We start from the raw sequence: 18302 nt of genomic DNA, 5'->3' as shown, positions 1-18302 counted from the left end.
ACTATATGATAATAAATGGAATAAAGTATAAATCAGTCACCACAGGAAAAATATATGAATATGTACATTTGTTCCCTGGATTTAAAATAAATCAATACTTGAAATAAGATCAGTGATTAGTTTAAACTGACAGGAGAAATGATCAGAGGGGCAGAGTTTTTACCACCATAATTATTACCAGTATGGAAGAATGGGAAGAGTTTCTCAGTGAAGGAGCAGCCAGTAAAGGAGTAGATAAGAGCTGCAGCATCTACGTCATAAAAAGAGACCAGACTGTCCTCATAATCCACAAACACCCCCACCTTCTGAGGCCGAGACTTCAGAGAGAGATGGACTGAAGGGTCAGCAGTAGCTTTGTACTCATTTCCATCTCTCAACGCTATAGTCCAGAAACCTTTCTGATGATTCAGTGTGATGCTTCCCTTCCTCTTGATCGACTCTCTTGCCACTCCTAAAGTCCAGTCAGTCTTTCCTTTAACTTGAACCTCAAAGTATAGTCTGCCTGAAGAGAAACTCTGTTTTCCTAAAACACAAACACGATAAGAAAATCTCTCCGGGTTGTCTGGGAGATTCTTCCTCCCATCACCAAGATTCACTTGTTTCCCATCATCAGACAGGATGAGATTAGGATGTGCTGTATCAGGATCAAGAGTCACATCCACTGCATACTGCTGGACCCTCTTCAGCTCGGCTTCAAGCAGCTTCTTCATCTCTTTACTGAGTGTCTCCTCCAGCTGAACCACAGCTTTCAACACAGTCCCCTCATATGATGATGGACGGACGCTGACCTCTGTCCAGTCCTTGGTGGGTGGAGGTTGTTGGATGTTTAGGGACTGGACACTCTGGAGAAGATGGAGGTGGTCTTCAGAGCGTGAGAGCTGCTCCACCTCAGTGCTTCTCTTCATCAGCTCAGAGATTTCCTGTTCCAGCTCTTTGATGAAAGCTTTGGCTTTTTTTTCTGTTGTTTTCTGCTTCTCTTTGATCGTGTTAATGAGCTCATTCAGGCCTCTCTCAACAGACTCCATCAGAGAAGTGAAGACCTGAACACCTTCTGCTATCTCTCTGTCTGCATCTTCCTCACTGAGGTCGACCGAGTGTTTGACCTCCTGAATCTTCAGTCGTCTCTTCTGGATCATCTGCTGAATTTCAGCCTCTGTCTTCCCCAGCTCTGCCTTCTTTCCTTCATATCCTTCTTTCAGAGGAAATACATCATGCGTCTTGTGGTCTAAAACAGTGCAGAGCATGCAGACACATGTCTGGTCGGTCTTACAGAACAGCTCCAGAGGTTTATCGTGCTTCGTACACATCCTGCCTTCCAGGTTCTCCACAGGGTCGATCAGCTGATGTCTTTTCAGACGTGAAGCTGTCAGATGAGGCTCCAGGTGAGTCTCACAGTAGGAGACCAGACACACCAGGCAGGACTTCAGGGCCTTCAGTTTGGTTCCAGTGCAGATGTCACAGGGAACTTCTCCTGGTTTGGACACTTGTTGCTCTGAGCTGCTGCTGGCTTTCTGTTGAGCTGACTGTCTGAATTGAACGACCATCTCAGAGATGAAAGTGTTGACGTGCAGCTCAGGTCTTGTGTTGAAAACCTTTTTACACATCGGACACAGTTGCCGGTCACTAGTATTCCAGTGTTCAGTGATGCAGTTCTTGCAGAAGTTGTGTCCACATGGTGTGCTGACAGGATCAGTGAACACATCCAGACAGATGGAGCACAGAAACTGATCTTCAGATTGCAGAATGCTCACAGCAGCCATATCTACACATAGTGTGAATGAAAAGAAAAGAGAACATTCAAAATACAGTTTATTTAATGATGCAAGCATTCATGAACGAGCCCTCCCACATTCAGCCAGGGATAGTGATGGTGCACTGGTCAATGTGGCTCTTGCATTTTCCAGGATCATCAGACACTGTGGGCATGAGTTATTGACGTTATTTCCTGTGTTGCACGTGTCACTAAAAGTTTTGTACATTTTATACTACTTCCTGTGTCCACTATGTGGTGCTAGAGAACACACTAATGTAACGTCATGTTGCTGTGTATCACTTGTAGACCACACCATGTTTATTTCATGTAAATTAGATGATCTGTGTCACGTACGACTAGCTTCCTGTTGTCAGTAGGTAGCACTATAAATTAGACTTAATATAGGCGTGTAGATGTCTTCAGCAATTTGGGGCATATTAGACAGCGTAAATTCAAGTTAACAGCTTCCTGTGTTATTGTGAAATATGCAAATTGCCCGACACATCACGTCATTCCACAGTAACACAGAAGCTTCCCAATTTGGCACCATGAAGGTCTTGAGATTCTGCTGACCCAATTTCAGATGGATGTGTTGAATCTCCAAAGGACTTTCTAACAGTTCCATACCTGTAAACGGCCTAAAATGGCATGTTGTAACATGACTTATATGACATAATCGTTCGAGGTATTGCAACTTTTAGTGTTATTTTTCTTTGGGTGCTATTCCTGAAGTTTTTGTCACTTTTTTTCAAAGATTTTGACTGTTCTTTTTTTATTAAAAGCGTTACCGGAGGAGTTTTTGGGAGCTTTAGTCCGACCCTGGGAAAAAAGGCATGACCCTCCCCAACAATTTATTGATGCCTTCTGTTCTGGTTTGCGCTTGGCAAAGATGTAAAGATAACCACTGTTTTTTTTACAACCATGACATACATGAGTTAACCTCGCTTTCTCATCTTACACATCACACACCACTATTATGGTGGCCATTTCAGTAGATTTACTCACTAACATTGTTGTGGACACACAATAAGCATGGAAACTAAATGCACACTTCCTGCATTACTTCAAATACTAAGTTACTCCACTAGTAAACTAGTATTCACATTAAATAATAATTTATTTATTTTATGAGTTGGCTCCTGTTTGTGCATCTACTAAAATGGATGTATGCAAATTGACTGTGTTTTTAATTGTATGTATATGGGGGAGGGGGATCAGTTGTTGTTGGAGCAGTTAGGCTTGGGAGTGATGTATGTATTTGTGAATGTATTTTGTGTTTTATATTTACTGTTTAATTGTTTTAAGGACCCCCTCAAAAATGAGATGATTCATCTCAAGGGGTTATCCTACTAATAAATACATCTAAATACATCTAAATAAAACAATAAAACATTGAGACCATTCAACAAAGCACACTGGGTAATAACCCATATTGACAGCTGGCCCGCCCAATCAGAAATTCAAAGTTAAATCAACACTAGAGAACTTTTCCCTCTTCGGTCCCCCTACAGGTTGTCTCATAGGAACTACAACTGGAAACTGTATACATTTTTCGTCTGCTATTTCATCACTAAATTCACTTCTGAGACTTTTTTATGCGAGAAATCAACTATTTAGAGCCCAAAAATGGGCCGATTTATGAAAATTGAAATACTTATTTTTGTAACAATCAAGTATCAAACATTGAGGAGGCCACGCTGTTGGATGCTGTCCTCCTTTCCTACTCTTTCTTCAATGCCTAACAAATCTATCTCATTCTCTCCCTGACCCTGTCTTTCTGTTTGAGCAGCACTGGTTGAAGCCTGAAAATATTGTAAACAAATTAATAACATAACTAATTACACTGGTTGTACTGATACCTCCGGTTCAGGCTGGTCCTTATCCTCAACATGTGCCTTTTTCAGTCGCGGCAATACTTTCAATACTCATCTGGATTGAGGCAGCAAACATTCAGTGTGAGAGTAAAAAAAAAATGACATAACATTATTTATAATAAGTTTATTTGATTCACAGCTGCTACATATAATGTTTTGACCTCAACAACCCAACTGCATTTTACCGCAAACTTGCGACTAATTAACTTTCTAAAGCAGGCGCAATCACTTGTTTGCTAAGGGTCGGGACTCCAACATCAACACACTGACAAGATTGTATTCAGAATATAAAATATTTTTTAAAGGACTTTTTAATGTGTGATTGTGTAAAGGTGTTCACGAGATACCAACCTTACGTGAACTTGGGAATTTTGCCAGCTGTCTTTCTTTCGTTTTGATGGAGACAGACGCTGTGTGCACGGAGGGAGGGGCTGAGTGTTTATCTGTGTGTGAGAGAGAGACACGTGAGCGACAGAGAGATGGAGGAGAGCAGGGAAAGGAAATGCAGCTGAACGAATACGCTGCGTGTTTTAAATAGCGTTTAAACATTTTTTAATAAAGAAACGCAATATGTGGCGGCCGGTGTTGATTGTGTGGCGCACCTCCACAAATTAATCTATGTGTGGGAAACACTGGGTTGCAGTCTCAAAGAAAGCAACTCCAAACTCGTGTTGCTGTCATGTTGCAATTTTTGTTGGGTAAGACCCATCTGCTAGCGATGGGGGGGGCCGAGACTGAGATCTACATGGAAAAGTATGCACCGAACAAGCCACTTTGAAATGTTGCGGTTGTTGGGGACCAAGGGTTGGTTAAACAGCGATTTGGCTCAACTTGAATTGACTGCGAGACAAAGGATCTTGGCCTACATGTAAATTCCAAAGCCAGTTGCACCAAACTCCTAGAGGCTGCTACTTGGAAGCAGAATCTCAAGATGGAGAAAGTGCATTTAACACGTGTGGGACAAGGCAGACTGGCGGTGAGACAAAGAACTGCTTCACACCTTTGACCAGGTTGCAGTTTTCCCATTGGCCGTCGGGTCTTTGAATGCACCACCCCGCCACTAGGAGGCGGGGGAACGATAAAAGCGTTCGGCGTTTGTGCTTCTTCGCTTTTCCACCGTGACTCACGTCGCGAAAGGAAGCACTCTAGTCCGGACTAGTAAACTAGAAAACCAGCATCATCTCGCTGGCCGACTTTCGAGCTGGTACAAAGTATATTGGCCTGATATACAAAGGGGATCCGAGGGAATACTTTGTCGAAGTATTCCTTCATCTGCAGCGGGCTTAATCAGCCTGGATTTAAGAAAAGGACTGTTCTTTTTCTTGTTTGGTCGACCTGGAATCCGTTTTTTGTTCTTTTGCTCCTGACGAAACGGATTGTTAAGCTCTGGCCAAGAGACTTAACTGACAGACAACGCACAGTAAGGAGGCTTTTATACAGTTCTGGGCAGAATATTAGAACTAGTGCGTTTTGTTTTGTTAGTAATGAGCAAAGGGTTAGCTACCGCTGTTGCCATTAATGTGATCTGATTGTAATCATGTATCTGTTCTGTGAATATATAACTGATCATTATATCGTTTGATTTATGTCGTGTTAAGTAGCTGGGTTAAAACCGTAATTGCTATCTGCTAACTCCTTTCAGGAGTTTTAATTACTGTCTGCGATAGAATCGCGAAAATCAGCTGCTAGCTACTGGAGTGGTTATAGTGATGTTTCCCTCAGCAAAACCAAAATTCTCAGTCTGTAGGACAGTGGCTGAGGGGAACTAGGTCATTATCAATATCTTAAGATCAGAAGTGCCTCTTTTCTTTAATCTCCTTCTCTTTCGTCCTTTACTAACACACGCACACACACGACACAGGCTAGCCAGCGAAATTACCAAGCTAACGCTGTAGCTTCACCGTGGGATCTCCCTACGTTCGTTACAGAGCTAAAACAGGGACTAGCTACCAGATCGGCTAAAGCGTGCCCGTTGCCTAGCAACCCCCGGCTTCTTCAGCCCTCTCGACGCACGCAGCACCACTACCGCCCTCTTGAGGCTAAATAGTTTTTGTGCAGCTCACAGGAGTAGCCATCTTTGGAGTTGTTTTGGTGTTTAAACATCCGACACCGCCCCCTCCTTTGTCACTCACTCTCTCTCACACACACTCACACACACACACACCCACACACACACACACACACACACACACACACACACACACACACACACACACACACAGACGTGTCCATGACACATGCTGCTTTGTTTTTGCTTTGTTTTTGGTTGTGATATTATAAAAAGGTATATGAGTTTATTATTGAAGGATTATTGTTTAGCTACTGATAATTGTGAAGTTAATAAATCTTATTATACTTAATTAGCAGTTGCTTGTGATTATTTGTGTACTTGTTGTAATAATTGCTGGTCGATCAGGTCCGTTGCTTGGATTCACCCCTTCCTTTATTTCCTTTTTTAAAGGATTACCACAGAAATGAGACTGTTCCACAGTTTGATTATTGGTCCCTGACTAGCAGGGTGGTGCCCCGTTTTGATTGTTTGTCGATTTGATAAAGTTATTAATAACCATATTCATAACTTTATTAATATTGATAAAACATCTTTGATAATTTGCCAATGATCAAATCTGTACCCTAAGGGAATCCTACACGGTTTTCATGAATACAAAAGTTGGGTGACCCACCCTCGTAGACTAAAAAACATTGGGTCTCCCCTCAACAAAGAATAAAAAAACATGACCCTCCCCTATTTTCCTCCGGTGGTCCATTCCATAAATACCGAACAGCCCCTTACGCTCTTTTATATAAAAAACAATTCAAATGCTATAAAATTGAGCTTGGACTTCAAATTTGGTGTGTGCCATCTCAACACCTTAAAGGTCCAATATGTAATATTTGTACTGTAATAAATCCAAAAATGACACCAATGCCTCATCAGATATTAAGGAAACATGTTAAACTGAAATACTGTCTTTTCTGACAACAATGCTAATTTCAGTATTTTTTCTTTTTGAAATTTACATTCCGTGACGGAATTTCTGTTTATGTTTTGATCTGTGTGTTGTTATCAACGGCCCAGTTTGACAGCCAGGCCGGGTTGCCAGATATACCTGTAAAAACGTAAACCCAGCACGCTACAGCTGTAACGGTAGTACAGCCATGAAAGCAGCAAACAAACGAACAGGATCAACGGAGATAGATTCTACATGACATTAAAAAAAAGAAAACAGCATGTTTCTAACAGTTGCGTGACCAGAGACGTAACAACCCCCTGGTAAATATTGGAGATGTATTTGAAAGATGGAGACAGCTTAGATCCCAAAAGGACGCAGAGTTGGCTTATTTCCTCCTGAACCGGTAAGCATTAGCTTCAGGCTAATTTATCACAGCTACTAGGGACGGGCATTTTTTGTTATTTCAACATTTGTGTACTCACATTGAATTATATAGCTAGAGTACCTGAGTTGGTTACAATTGAGACATAGCCAGTAAAGTGATCCCGACTGGTCCTGGCTACCGCCGCCATGCTAACCCTGCTACCTGTTAATGTTAGGACCAGGCAAGCAGCCCATGGCTGTTTACAACGTGTAGCCTCTTCAGCGGCTGGAGCCGACAACGGTGAGTTATTTTAAACCACGAGAGGGGGGCTGTAAATCAGGAAGAGAGGACTGTGAGTTTGCAGTGTGTTTAGCGATTGTTGCCGTAATTCTAAGCCAATGAAGTGTGTTCCGTCGGCAAGGTAGTGGTATTTTTAGCGTTTCGTATTGTAATTCTAAGCCGAGGAAGTGTGCCTGACTGGCGTGTGGAGAGGACAGTGAGGTTGTTGTGTTTTTAGCGGTTCATACTGTAATTTTAAGCCGAAAAGGTGTGTCTGTCAGTTGGTTACAGAGCTCCGCGTAAGCACGGGCTTTTATGACTGTCAATATAGCCAGCATCTAACGTTAGCTGCCCCTTAAATATATATAACTCTGCTGTGCTGTGGAGTAATGTCTGGCTATGTGAGACTAGCATCTAACGTTAGCTACTCCGCTGTGCTGTGGAGTAATGTCTGGCTATGTGAGACTAGCATCTAACGTTAGCTACTCTGCTGTGCTGTGGAGTAATGTCTGGCTATGTGAGACTAGCATCTAACGTTAGCTACTCCGCTGTGCTGTGGAGTAATGTCTGGCTATGTGAGAAAAGCGTCTAGCAACATTGTTGTGGATGCTGCGGTCTCAGCCTGGCAACCCCCGTGAACTTCGAGTCTGGGCAGGAGGGGGCGGGGGAAACGACTCTCCAGTATTTTGAATCGGTAGTGCAGTAACTATTTTAACCGCTAGCTGCCAGTATTACACACAATATTACATATTGCACCTTTAAGTTATTAAAAGCAAAACTTTTCATCAAACGGTGTGGGTGTGGCATGGCGACCATTTTGAGTGTTTAGTGATGAACGAGAATGTGGCCGTAACTACTGTACAGTGTACATTGTCCATTCTGTTTGAAATTTCCCATGATCAACAAGAGTCCAGGCCTGAGGACATATACAGGCCAAAATTTACTTTTGGTCATAGCGCCCCCTGCTGGGTTTATGTGTCTTAACTGTATTTCTGTTTATTTTAATTATGTACTGTAATGTATAAATGTTGTGTATCCATCCATTTGTTGTGAAGCACTTTGTGATTTTTATCTGTGAAATGCGCTATACAAATAAATTTTACTTACTTACTTATATGACAAACATCCGATTTACATGAAACTTATGAGTGATCTACATGTGATACTAAGTCACCCCCTATACTTTAACCACGCCCATGTACTCAGGTTACGCCCCTTTCATAACTTTTGAAGCTTTTAAGGTAGACGCTTGTGTGAGGTATCATTGGCTCAGCAGAGAGTTCCTTTGTCATTGATGATGGTTTGACCCACCCCCTATGCTTAAGCCACGCCTCCTTGCATAACTACTGACCCGTTTATCGTCGACTATTGTGTGAGGTATCATTGAAATCAGCAGAGAGTTGCTTATTCATTAATGATGGTTATACCCGCCCCCTACACTTGGTACAACTTTTACAATACACCATCTAAAACGGCGCACACTCCACCGTGTGTGCTGTGTTGCTTTTTGATTGGTCATGGTTTGACCTATGTGTTATGTGTTGACTTCCTCTGTGACCTTGGCAATCTTATCATACAGCTGTTACTGTTAGAGACACAGAGTTGAAATACTTGTTCACCTGGAAAGGTTATGAGGTTATATTGACCACTGACCTGAATGAGACCTGGGTACCACTAACTCAACTGACAGAGCATGAGCTTGAAATTCAACTACAGTAATGTTACAACAAATAGACTATACTGAAATAAATATTAATGTATTTTTTTTTTATCTATAAAATATTTTTTTAATCTGTTTACAATCTTAAATGATGCATCGTTCATGGCGTTGTTTACAGCTGGAGAATGTGTTGCTGCCGAGTGCACAAGTTGTATCAGCAGGTCACAAATAACAATCTGTTCCCTTGCAAGTATTGTGTCTCTCATGTCCACCCACTCTTTCTTCCTGAAAATACAAATGAAAAAGGGTGACTGACCTTCTGGTCCTGAGCTGGTGTGTGGCAGACTCTGGACCAGATCATTCCTGTTGATCTTCTCTAAAACCTTCTTGGTCACCTTCAGAGCTCCTTGAAGTTGATAGGTTTTCACCATCACGTCCACCGTGTCCTGCCTTTCTGCATTCTCCAACTTGGCCACTTTGATGCTTTGGTAGCCTTCCAGCATGTCTTGCTGCAGAATCCATTTGAATTTCTTAAATTCATCTTCTTTTAAATCCTCTAAAGTGTTGAAAAGGTCCACTGCCGTCATCGTGGCTTCCTGCTAAAATCAGAAAGTTTTGTCAATCTGAAAGAAAACTGAAACACCAATGTATCCGAGCTGAAGTTCTAATTGCATGCAATGCATGTGTAGTTTAGTCAGTTAGAGCTCCTGCTGCTGCTCTGTGGGCTGGACCTAATGTCATTTTGAAGTGGCTCATTGACGTGAGACCAGGGCTCGAGCTAAAGGACCTCCCGTCGTCCCGGGGCCAATAAAAATACGGTTGAAAGAACAGAGAGTAGCATAGGCGCGATGATAATAACATGATAGCTTATAAATTTCTCTGGTTTTTGTTTCTGTTCCACGACATTTTCTATGTAATGTTTGGGGTGTGGGATAAAGAGAGGGATAATTTTGAAATTATTTAATTTATCTTCAGTGTGTATTGGCCAATCAGATTTTTCTTGACGCAATTGCGATTCAGCCTACGCATAGCATGCACGCACACTCACAGCCACACACAACAACAAGTTAGTTTCTACTATATCTGTCAGCTCTTCGCCACCTGAAAACCTGGCTCCATAGCACTATCACTCAGAGTAGACTTTCACACATGGCACTACTTCACGTCCACCAAGACATTTTGGATGAGCTGGATATTCAGGGTCTCATGGCAGAGTTTATCAGCCGAACTCCAGAGGCCAAATCTACATTTGGTGTACCAAAATCATCGTAAGGTAGAGACACGGTGTCTTACATCTCTGCATCTTTTTCCTGCTACCGTGCAGGCCCAGACGGTAGCCTATATTTAGCCTAGCATTATTGTGATTTATGCATGCCTATTATAAAGAAACGAATACTCTGTAACTTTTTAGAATTTGTCACATACAGTCGGAAAATTGTCACGTCCGGATTTTAAAAACCAAGATGGAAACGCCCAAATCGCCAAACATCCATTATTTTTACAGCCTATGTGAGTGACTGACCCGGTGTGAAAGGGGTTGAAATGGAAACTGCAAATGTGAAAGCAGCATGCTAATTAATGTAAACCACACATGAAGAGCTGAAGTCAGTCATATATTCTGTTAGCTTTTGTTCAACCAGCTTTTAGTTCTTGAAATAAAGGTTATTGTTTTAGCCTTGCTAGCAGCATGACACCAAACATTACTATAATGTACAAAACAGTTAACATCATCATGAAACTACAACTTTAAGCTTAACACATCTGAGTGGAATGAGTGGAGCACTCTCCTGTAAGTTTGCCCCCACAGGTATCTATCTTCTATTGTCTATCTGGTGAAGTCTTACTTGATTAGGTTTAAACTTAACTGAACTAAGCTTGTCTAATGAAAAGACATTGAAAAGACAGAGTCATTAGCTGGAGGCTAAGGGAACAATGGCAGGAGCATCTGATCTTGACTGTGACAACCCTCCGTTTGCCAGCTTTCATTTTGCCAGATTCTTGACTGAAATTATTTATGTGGCAGTCCTGCCAAACCAAAACACCACAAACTGTCCCAGCCTATCACACCTCAACTCCACCCAACCCACCTCCAGTAACTGACAGAGACAGACTGCAGGTTTCAACTATTCCCTTCAGAAACCTCTGGATGTGTTTATACTCAGTCTATAGTTCAGGATTAAAAGACTGCTTTGCTGATAATAATATTAATTAGTATATTTTATCTTGTTGTTGAGGACGTGTATCCACAAATCAAAACCAAGACAGATTTACACTGTTGATGGATGAAGTTTGTGACACACACCTGCCAATTAAAAACAACTCTCTGCCTTCACAAACGGTTCTGAGTAGTTTTGTAGAGTCAGAGAACAAACAGCTGATCCAAGTTTCAGAGAATAAAGTATTCAGGCTGATGGATCTAACTTGTTTCCTGGTGCTGATAAAATCTGACTCAACTGAACATAAAAGGGCTCATTTTAGCCAAAATGTCATACATCATACAATAATTACTGAGTTACTTCAGATATACAAACGGTAAATAAAAGTGCTGAAAGAATGTATCACTGCTCTCATCTTAAAGTATTTTACGTAGCCCCAAAATATCACAAATGATAGTTGAGTTTCTTCATCAAAGGTGTGTAATGTTACCTGTCAGGCTGCTCTGCTGTTAAAGTCCCGTTCAGATGAGGTCAAAGAGACGTGGTACCTTCATCAGCAGACACTGACAGATGCTGCTGCTGTCTGTGTTCACCTGACTCCTCCTAACACCTTTATATCTAGAAGTGTCACATGACTGGTGAGCAGCACCCAGTCACACCTGTAGGGCTGCCAGTCAGCGCTCTGATTGGACAGTTTTCAGGTTAATTATGTAATGTGGGAGGAACAGTCTGAACTCATAACAACAACAACTCATGTAAAAACCTTGATTTTCATTCCAAGGAAACTGAAGTTGGGATGTTATCTGTCCAGCGGTGGCTCACCTCTTACTGCAGCTCTGTTTTAGGTTTTTGTTTCCTCTTAAAGTGATGGTTCGGAGTAATTTCACCCTAGGGTCCTTTGCACCATGATCTTGAGCCAAACACCCGACCGAAGTGTCTCTTAACATTACCCCACTAATAATGCCCGAAATGATACCAAACGTCTACAGTAGTACAAATAGGTTATGCACTCATAAAACGATGGATTGTAAAATTTGTAAGTACACCAGAAGTTTATGTAAATAACACTTGCCTGCTGGCTTCTGCTCTCTGCTGCTGCTGCTGCTGCTGTTACTACCGGGCAGTAAGATTGCTTAGGGACATCTACAAATTACAACACCGAAAAGAGATGCAACAAAAATATTTATTTATTTAATGATTAAATAAGGTAATGTCTCCAAACTTACCTCAATTATTACTTGTCTCCTGCTAGTTATACTACAGCACTTACTTTAAAAAATAAGTTAAATTAAAAATATTTTTGTTGCATCTCTTTTCGGTTGTTGTAATTTGTAGATGTCATGCCCTCATCTCACAGCAGCAACAACAACAGCAGAGAGCAGAAGCCAGCAGGCAAGTGGTATTTACATAACCTTCTGGTGTACTTACAAACTTTACAATCCATCGTTTTTTCAGTGCATAACCTATATATACTAGTGTAGACCTTTGGTATCATTTCGGGATGATTAGTGGGTAATGTGCAAGAACACTCCATCCTCTGCGCTAAGCTATTCAGCGGCTAACGCTACTCTACGCTAACTCTCCCAATGTTAGACCCAGGTGAAAAAAGCTTCTGGGGGGGTGTTTGGCTCGAGGTCATGGGGCAAAGGACCCTAGGGTGAAATTACTCCGAACCATCACTTTAAGTTTTTCTTACTTTAGTTACATACAGATTTTTCCCTGGCTTAACTTAAGGTGAAGTTGGTACTGTACCTAACTTCTATGTGAGGTAATTTTGAAGGGAAACACTGAGCTGTGAGGTGTGACTTTCTTGTTTTTGACTGACCCCGTTGAGACTGGTCATTAGAAAAGGACTGTTGGTAAGCTAATGTTAGCTTTGTGTTAGCAAGCTAAGGCACTTGAAAACATGATACTGTATAGCTTTTTAATGTATCCAGATTTATTACAGAAACATAGTTAGCCTAAAACAACAACTCACCCTTCATCTTCATGCAGCAGGTTTGAAGGGGGACCTGTGAGCAGGCCGCCCCCCCAACTTTCCACGGACATGCGCCCAAAACACTAACATTAGCCACCATAAGCTACTGGTCATACCAGACCAAGAAAGGTTGCATCAGGAAAACCCCTTAGTGTATTGTAATTGATAAAGGATGTGTTTTATTGATTATCATTTGTGCTTTTCATTTGTAAAAGGATTTTTTTTTTCTTTCTCTTAAGATTTACTTAGTTTCACTTTAACTAATTTAACCAGCAGTCACAGTCCATCATGGTGACCTTTGACATCCACAGTCAAGCTGTCCAAACCAAAATCATTGTAGCCACATTGTTGACAAGCTCCAATAAATCATGACATTCAAAAGAAATCTTAGGGTTTACTGCGTTATGCTTAGTCCATTAAAGGAGAACTCTTTTTATTTTTATTTTATTTAACCTTTATTTAACCAGGTAGGCCGTTGAGAACAGGTTCTCATTCGCAACGGCGACCTGGCCAAGAAAAGCATAAGCATGCAAGACAACATAAAGTTACACATTCAATACAATACAAGAATACAGAATACAATAGGCTACATAGAGTGCAGATTAAGTAGGACACATTAACATTTTACACATCAAGGTCTGCTTGCAGGTTTTGGGGAGTACTCCTGCATATGTGGAAACAGTTGTAAAACCTTTTTTATGGTTTTAGAGGAAGCTATGTGAAGTCTTGAATTAAATTGCCTCATGTGACTTGAGTCAGTGTCATTGGGGGGCCGATGACCACACATTTGAAAATAAAAATAATGTGGCAGTGTTGATTTAGAGAGCTGGAACAGCAGCAACCGGCAGGCAGGCAGAGAGCTCAGAGCTGCACTGTTGCCACGCTTAAACAACCAGGAAACACTCAGGAGCTCCAGGTTAAACTAAGGAGCACCTGCAGAGTTGGAAAGACAGATGAATCACAGCAAACAAGACACAGCAGAAGTCTCTCATCAATTTGGCAACGTTCAGACTGCAGGCCAAAGTATATTTGCAATTTATCATTTCAAACTGGTAAATTCCCAAGTAAAATGAAAATTGCAAATGTCATACCGCTGTACTGTAATGTTTTGTTTGGATTATTTTTGATATGTCTGAAATACATTTCTTCATTCATTCATTCATTCAAAGTGACCCAAATCCGATTTTGTTGCTCATATCTGATTTTTTCATGACAGTATCCACAGTCCAAGTCACATGGCATCCGATCTTTTCCAGTTCTGATTTGGGCCACTTTAATACGTGATCCAAATCCGTTACGGGTCAGATTTTAAAGAAAATGCGACCTCAGTCGTAATGTGAACAGTCAGTCAAGAAAATTGGAATTGAGCATTAAGGTCGGTGATCTGAATGTGACCTTATACATTACAGCTACAGTTCACTGACCCGTGTGTGTGTGTGTGTGTTTGTCTGTCTGTCTGTCTGTGTGTATGTGTGTAGTGCGCAGTGTTGGGGAGTAACGGAATACATATACCCGCGTTACGTATTCAGAATACAAATTATGAGTAACTGTATTCCATTACAGTTACAATTTAAATAGTTGGTATTTAGAATACAGTTATATTGTTAAAATCAATGGATTACATGACAATGCTTCTCTTTTTCACAAGTTTATTCACTCTCTGAATAAATTAAGGCAACTCCATCCATTTCCCAGAAGCCCCAATATGAAAATGAAAAAATTAGCTATTTGCATAATCAGTCACAATGGAGGCATAACCGGCACAACAGTGCCAGGGCAGGAATACATTTCTATTTTGGAAATTCAAACAGTATTTCACATTAAAGAAAGAACAGGGAGAATGAAATATAACTGTGCAGTGTAACCTCTGCTTGCCAGCAACCAACCTCCTTTCAGCGTCCAAATTACTCCACCTCCAACCTGAAGAAGCATCTTAAAGTAATTCTCCTATGTGCTGATTTACTAGCTCCAGAGCCATTGAAAGACTGACTAGCCCCATTTTACATGCTAGCTAACGTTAGCTAAAATTACCTTGTGGTAGCTTAGACTGTTAGATTTTTGTAGTATGCAGTTCGGGACTACAAATACAACAATCTATCTGCTTGTTCAGGTAAACATTCAGCCAGTTGGAACAGAAGAACACACCAGAATAGGCCTGTTTACTAAGCTGTATGTGATGGCCGCATTCCTACACTTATAAAATGCAATTCAATGTGGAAGTAATCCAAGTATTCAGAATAAATTACTCAGATTGAGTAACGTAACGGAATACGTTACAAATTACATTTGTGGGCATGTTTTCTGTATTCTGTGACGGAATACGTTTTGAAAGTATCCTTCCCAACACTGTGTGTGCATGTCTATGTGTGTCTGTGTGTGTCTGTGTGTACGTGTGTGTGCGTGTGTGTGTCTGTGTGTACTGCAGCATTCCTCCTGGCGTCTCCTGATGTTAGAGCTGAACAATAGAAACGTCTCTATCTTTTTGTATCAGCTCGTATTTTCATTCCCATCACTCCTCCGTAACGTAGCTTCACTGGAAGATTAATATCTGTCCTGTGTGTGTGTGTGTGTGTGTGTGTGTGTGTGTGTGTGTGTGTGTGTGTGTGTGTGTTCTTGTTGTTCTCCAGTTGGAGTTTGATCAACCATCGGATATGCGGCGAGTTCTCATTCTCAGCCTGTTCTCGTGAAACATTCGTTCATATAGCTCTGAAAAGTAAGCAAGTAAAGCAAATATTAACTTAACTGTTGTTAACCTAAGTGCCTGCTTTTAATATCTTAATCGGTTGCATGTTTTCATACATAAGGAGCTGTACACACAACCTTATCACAGCTGAAGATGTCATCACTGTTAGAGCCTACATTTGGGTGGTCATTTACATTTAAAAAGGTTGTAGTTGTAGTTCAAGTGAATTGTAGCACACCACGGTCAACTCTAATCAAATAAAACTATATTTATAATAATGTAATTTCCCACAAAATAGTGGCTAGCAAAAATGTTGCGTCACTAACTAAATAATAGCCAGAGTGGGGAATGTCAAGCTCTGAATGTAGGCCTATGTAATGACATGCATACAAAAACACATTTTAAGTTTTGTATTACCAAGACACGAGTATAAATATATCCCAAACACATGCAATGATCATGTCATGCAACTGCTGAATTAGAAAACCAGCAGATATTTTGGTCCGCTGTACTCAACAGTGTTTGGCAGAGAGTCTGCTCTGCTGCCCAGTCTGAGCTTTAGTGCTGCCAGTCAGCGCTCTGATGGGAAAGTTTTCACAGCAGCTTGACACACTGACCTCTAAAGAGTTTAAACTGCAGAAAGACTGAAGCCCAAAAACAAGAAGAAACAAAAAAGTTTAATGAACTCGTGACAACATGTACAAACCTCGACTTTCATTCCAAGAAACTGAAGTAGGACTGTTGTCTGTCCAGCGTTGCTCCGCCTCTTCACCGCCGCTCTGTTTTTTAGGTTTGTTTTAGATGTCAGTTAGATGGCCCCAACATCCATCACAGCCATAGGTGTAAGGATTAGGGACCACCCCCCCCCCCTCCGCCCCCCCCCATCTAACGGTTGCCCCCCCCCAGAAGTATCATTAAAAACAATGCTGTGTATTGTAAATAACATAATGATGTATACTTAAAATATCTGTGTAAGTAGTAAAACAATACAAACTCCAAAAAATGCTTTTCAAGTTTTACATTTTTAGTCCCCCCTCCCTTGCCTCACAGTGGTTTGGGCCACTGCCTGCTGTACGTTAGGATCTGCACTCGACTCACAGTCACATAGTGACTAGTTTCAGTAATGTAATAAGTAGGCGGTTCAAGGCTATTTTAGTCACATTAAACATCGGATTAAGTTTTTCTTTTCCCAAATAAATATGATGCTGAGTAATTAATGAATTAGTCATGACAAAAAAGTTTGCTATGTTAGTGTAATATAATGTAACGTTACCTAGCTTGTTTAAAAGCTTGTTGGATAGAAATGCACCCATTACAACTAACGTTACCACGGCGATAAGCCTAACGTTATGTGTGTGAACTGATATTAGGGTTAATATTGAAGATCTACAGTTGTGTTTTGCTCAATATGAAGTTAAGTGGCTGATCAGTTAAATATATATCCTCTGTCCCAGACGAAACCTAATATTTATGTAGAGGACACAAGAAAATTTTATAATTATAATATGACCGTGTGGTGAACCTATGAAACTAAATCATATTTAGACATCTGACGTTAAAGATTTGTGTTGTTGTTGCCCAGATAAAATGACAGAGAAAAAGAAAAACATAAGATCCTTTTTCAGTAGGCCTACACCAAAACACCAAGTAAGTACAATAAGTCCTCATATCAAGACAATTTGGTAACATCTTTATAAGAATGGGTGCTTATGGAAATACTAACGTCACTATGTCACAGGCAAAGGAGACAGAAAGAACTGAGGAACAGGGACGCGTGCCTGCTAGAAATAGAACCGACGCCTATTTTTCACACGAGACGCGAGCGTGTTGGAAGCGTTTGCAGGCAAAATAGAATAGGAAAATATGTTTATATGTCATTTAGACACAAATACATATTAATAAAGGACATGTTGATGTTTGAAAGCCTCTAGGTTTTGATATAAATGCAGATAGGCCTATATGAATGTAATTTTTTGTAATCGATTTTCTAATATTGCACCTGTCAATACAAAACGAAATATTCTGTAGCCTATATTGCCGTCAATACTGCCGACGTTGTCTTTGCTGTAATCAAATCAGTATATATTTATGTTTAACATGGTATTTCATTGTATCAATGGGAAATCCATGTGTCCAAACAAGGCTAGCAGCAGCAGCGCCGCGTCAGACACATTTCTGGTGTGTAAAGACAGACAAAATCCACGCAGCTGACACGCAACAGAAACGCCACGCTCCCGTGAAGCGTGCAGTGTGTAACCGGCCTTACACACCAACCAGACGGCCAACAGTCAGCAGAAAAGCCAGTCGGACTGATCAGTCTCCCCGAGTTGGTCCAAAAAGTGCCTCATAACACACCGAAAAGACGAGACATAATACGTCTCCATGACAGCAGGCAGCGCTAATCTGTATTGTTGCCCAAAAAATGAAAACCGGCAGCTGATTGGACGAATGCGTCACATGGGTTTGTTTTCTCCGGAAATTCAAAGCCAGACTGTCATGGCGGTTTGTTCAGAATACGATCTCATATTGTACTAAAATAATTCACTGAAACGTGTTTCTGAAAACATTTTCAGTGAGAAATAGGCCGTGCAGTTGCTGAAT

General features: G+C 41.0%; 3 protein-coding genes across 8 annotated transcripts in view; all 3 read right to left on the bottom strand.

Moving 5' to 3' along the window:
* LOC120566787 (E3 ubiquitin-protein ligase TRIM47-like) overlaps positions 1 to 11644 on the bottom strand; it is a gene marked incomplete at its 3' end in the record, with an annotated part of 31545 nt that extends 19901 nt beyond the window's left edge. Inside the window, exon 1 of the mRNA XM_039813428.1 lies at positions 11531 to 11644. The remainder of the gene's footprint in view (positions 1 to 11530) is intronic.
* LOC120566319 (E3 ubiquitin-protein ligase TRIM39-like) overlaps positions 1 to 18302 on the bottom strand; it is a 503358-nt gene that overhangs the window by 466882 nt on the left and 18174 nt on the right. For 2 of the 6 annotated variants that reach the window (XM_039812707.1, XM_039812679.1), the window contains exon 1: positions 9201 to 9477. The exons of 1 other annotated variant lie outside the window; for it this stretch is intronic. In XM_039812707.1, coding sequence (XP_039668641.1) covers positions 9201 to 9471 — 271 coding nt within the window. In that variant the 5' untranslated portion in view covers positions 9472 to 9477. Of the gene's footprint in view, positions 1 to 78; positions 1763 to 3978; positions 4059 to 9200; positions 9478 to 18302 lie in introns of those variants that run through there. 3 more of the 6 variants (XM_039812715.1, XM_039812746.1, XM_039812738.1) reach the window with 3 other exon arrangements.
* The window catches only part of LOC120566667 (E3 ubiquitin-protein ligase TRIM21-like), a 174294-nt gene that overhangs the window by 148188 nt on the left and 7804 nt on the right, over positions 1 to 18302 (bottom strand). The gene's annotated exons all lie outside the window — the stretch shown is intronic.

This window comes from Perca fluviatilis, chromosome 1 (assembly GCF_010015445.1).
Source record: "Perca fluviatilis chromosome 1, GENO_Pfluv_1.0, whole genome shotgun sequence".
NCBI lineage: Eukaryota > Metazoa > Chordata > Actinopteri > Perciformes > Percidae > Perca > Perca fluviatilis.
This window is presented reverse-complemented; position numbering and strand designations above follow the sequence as displayed.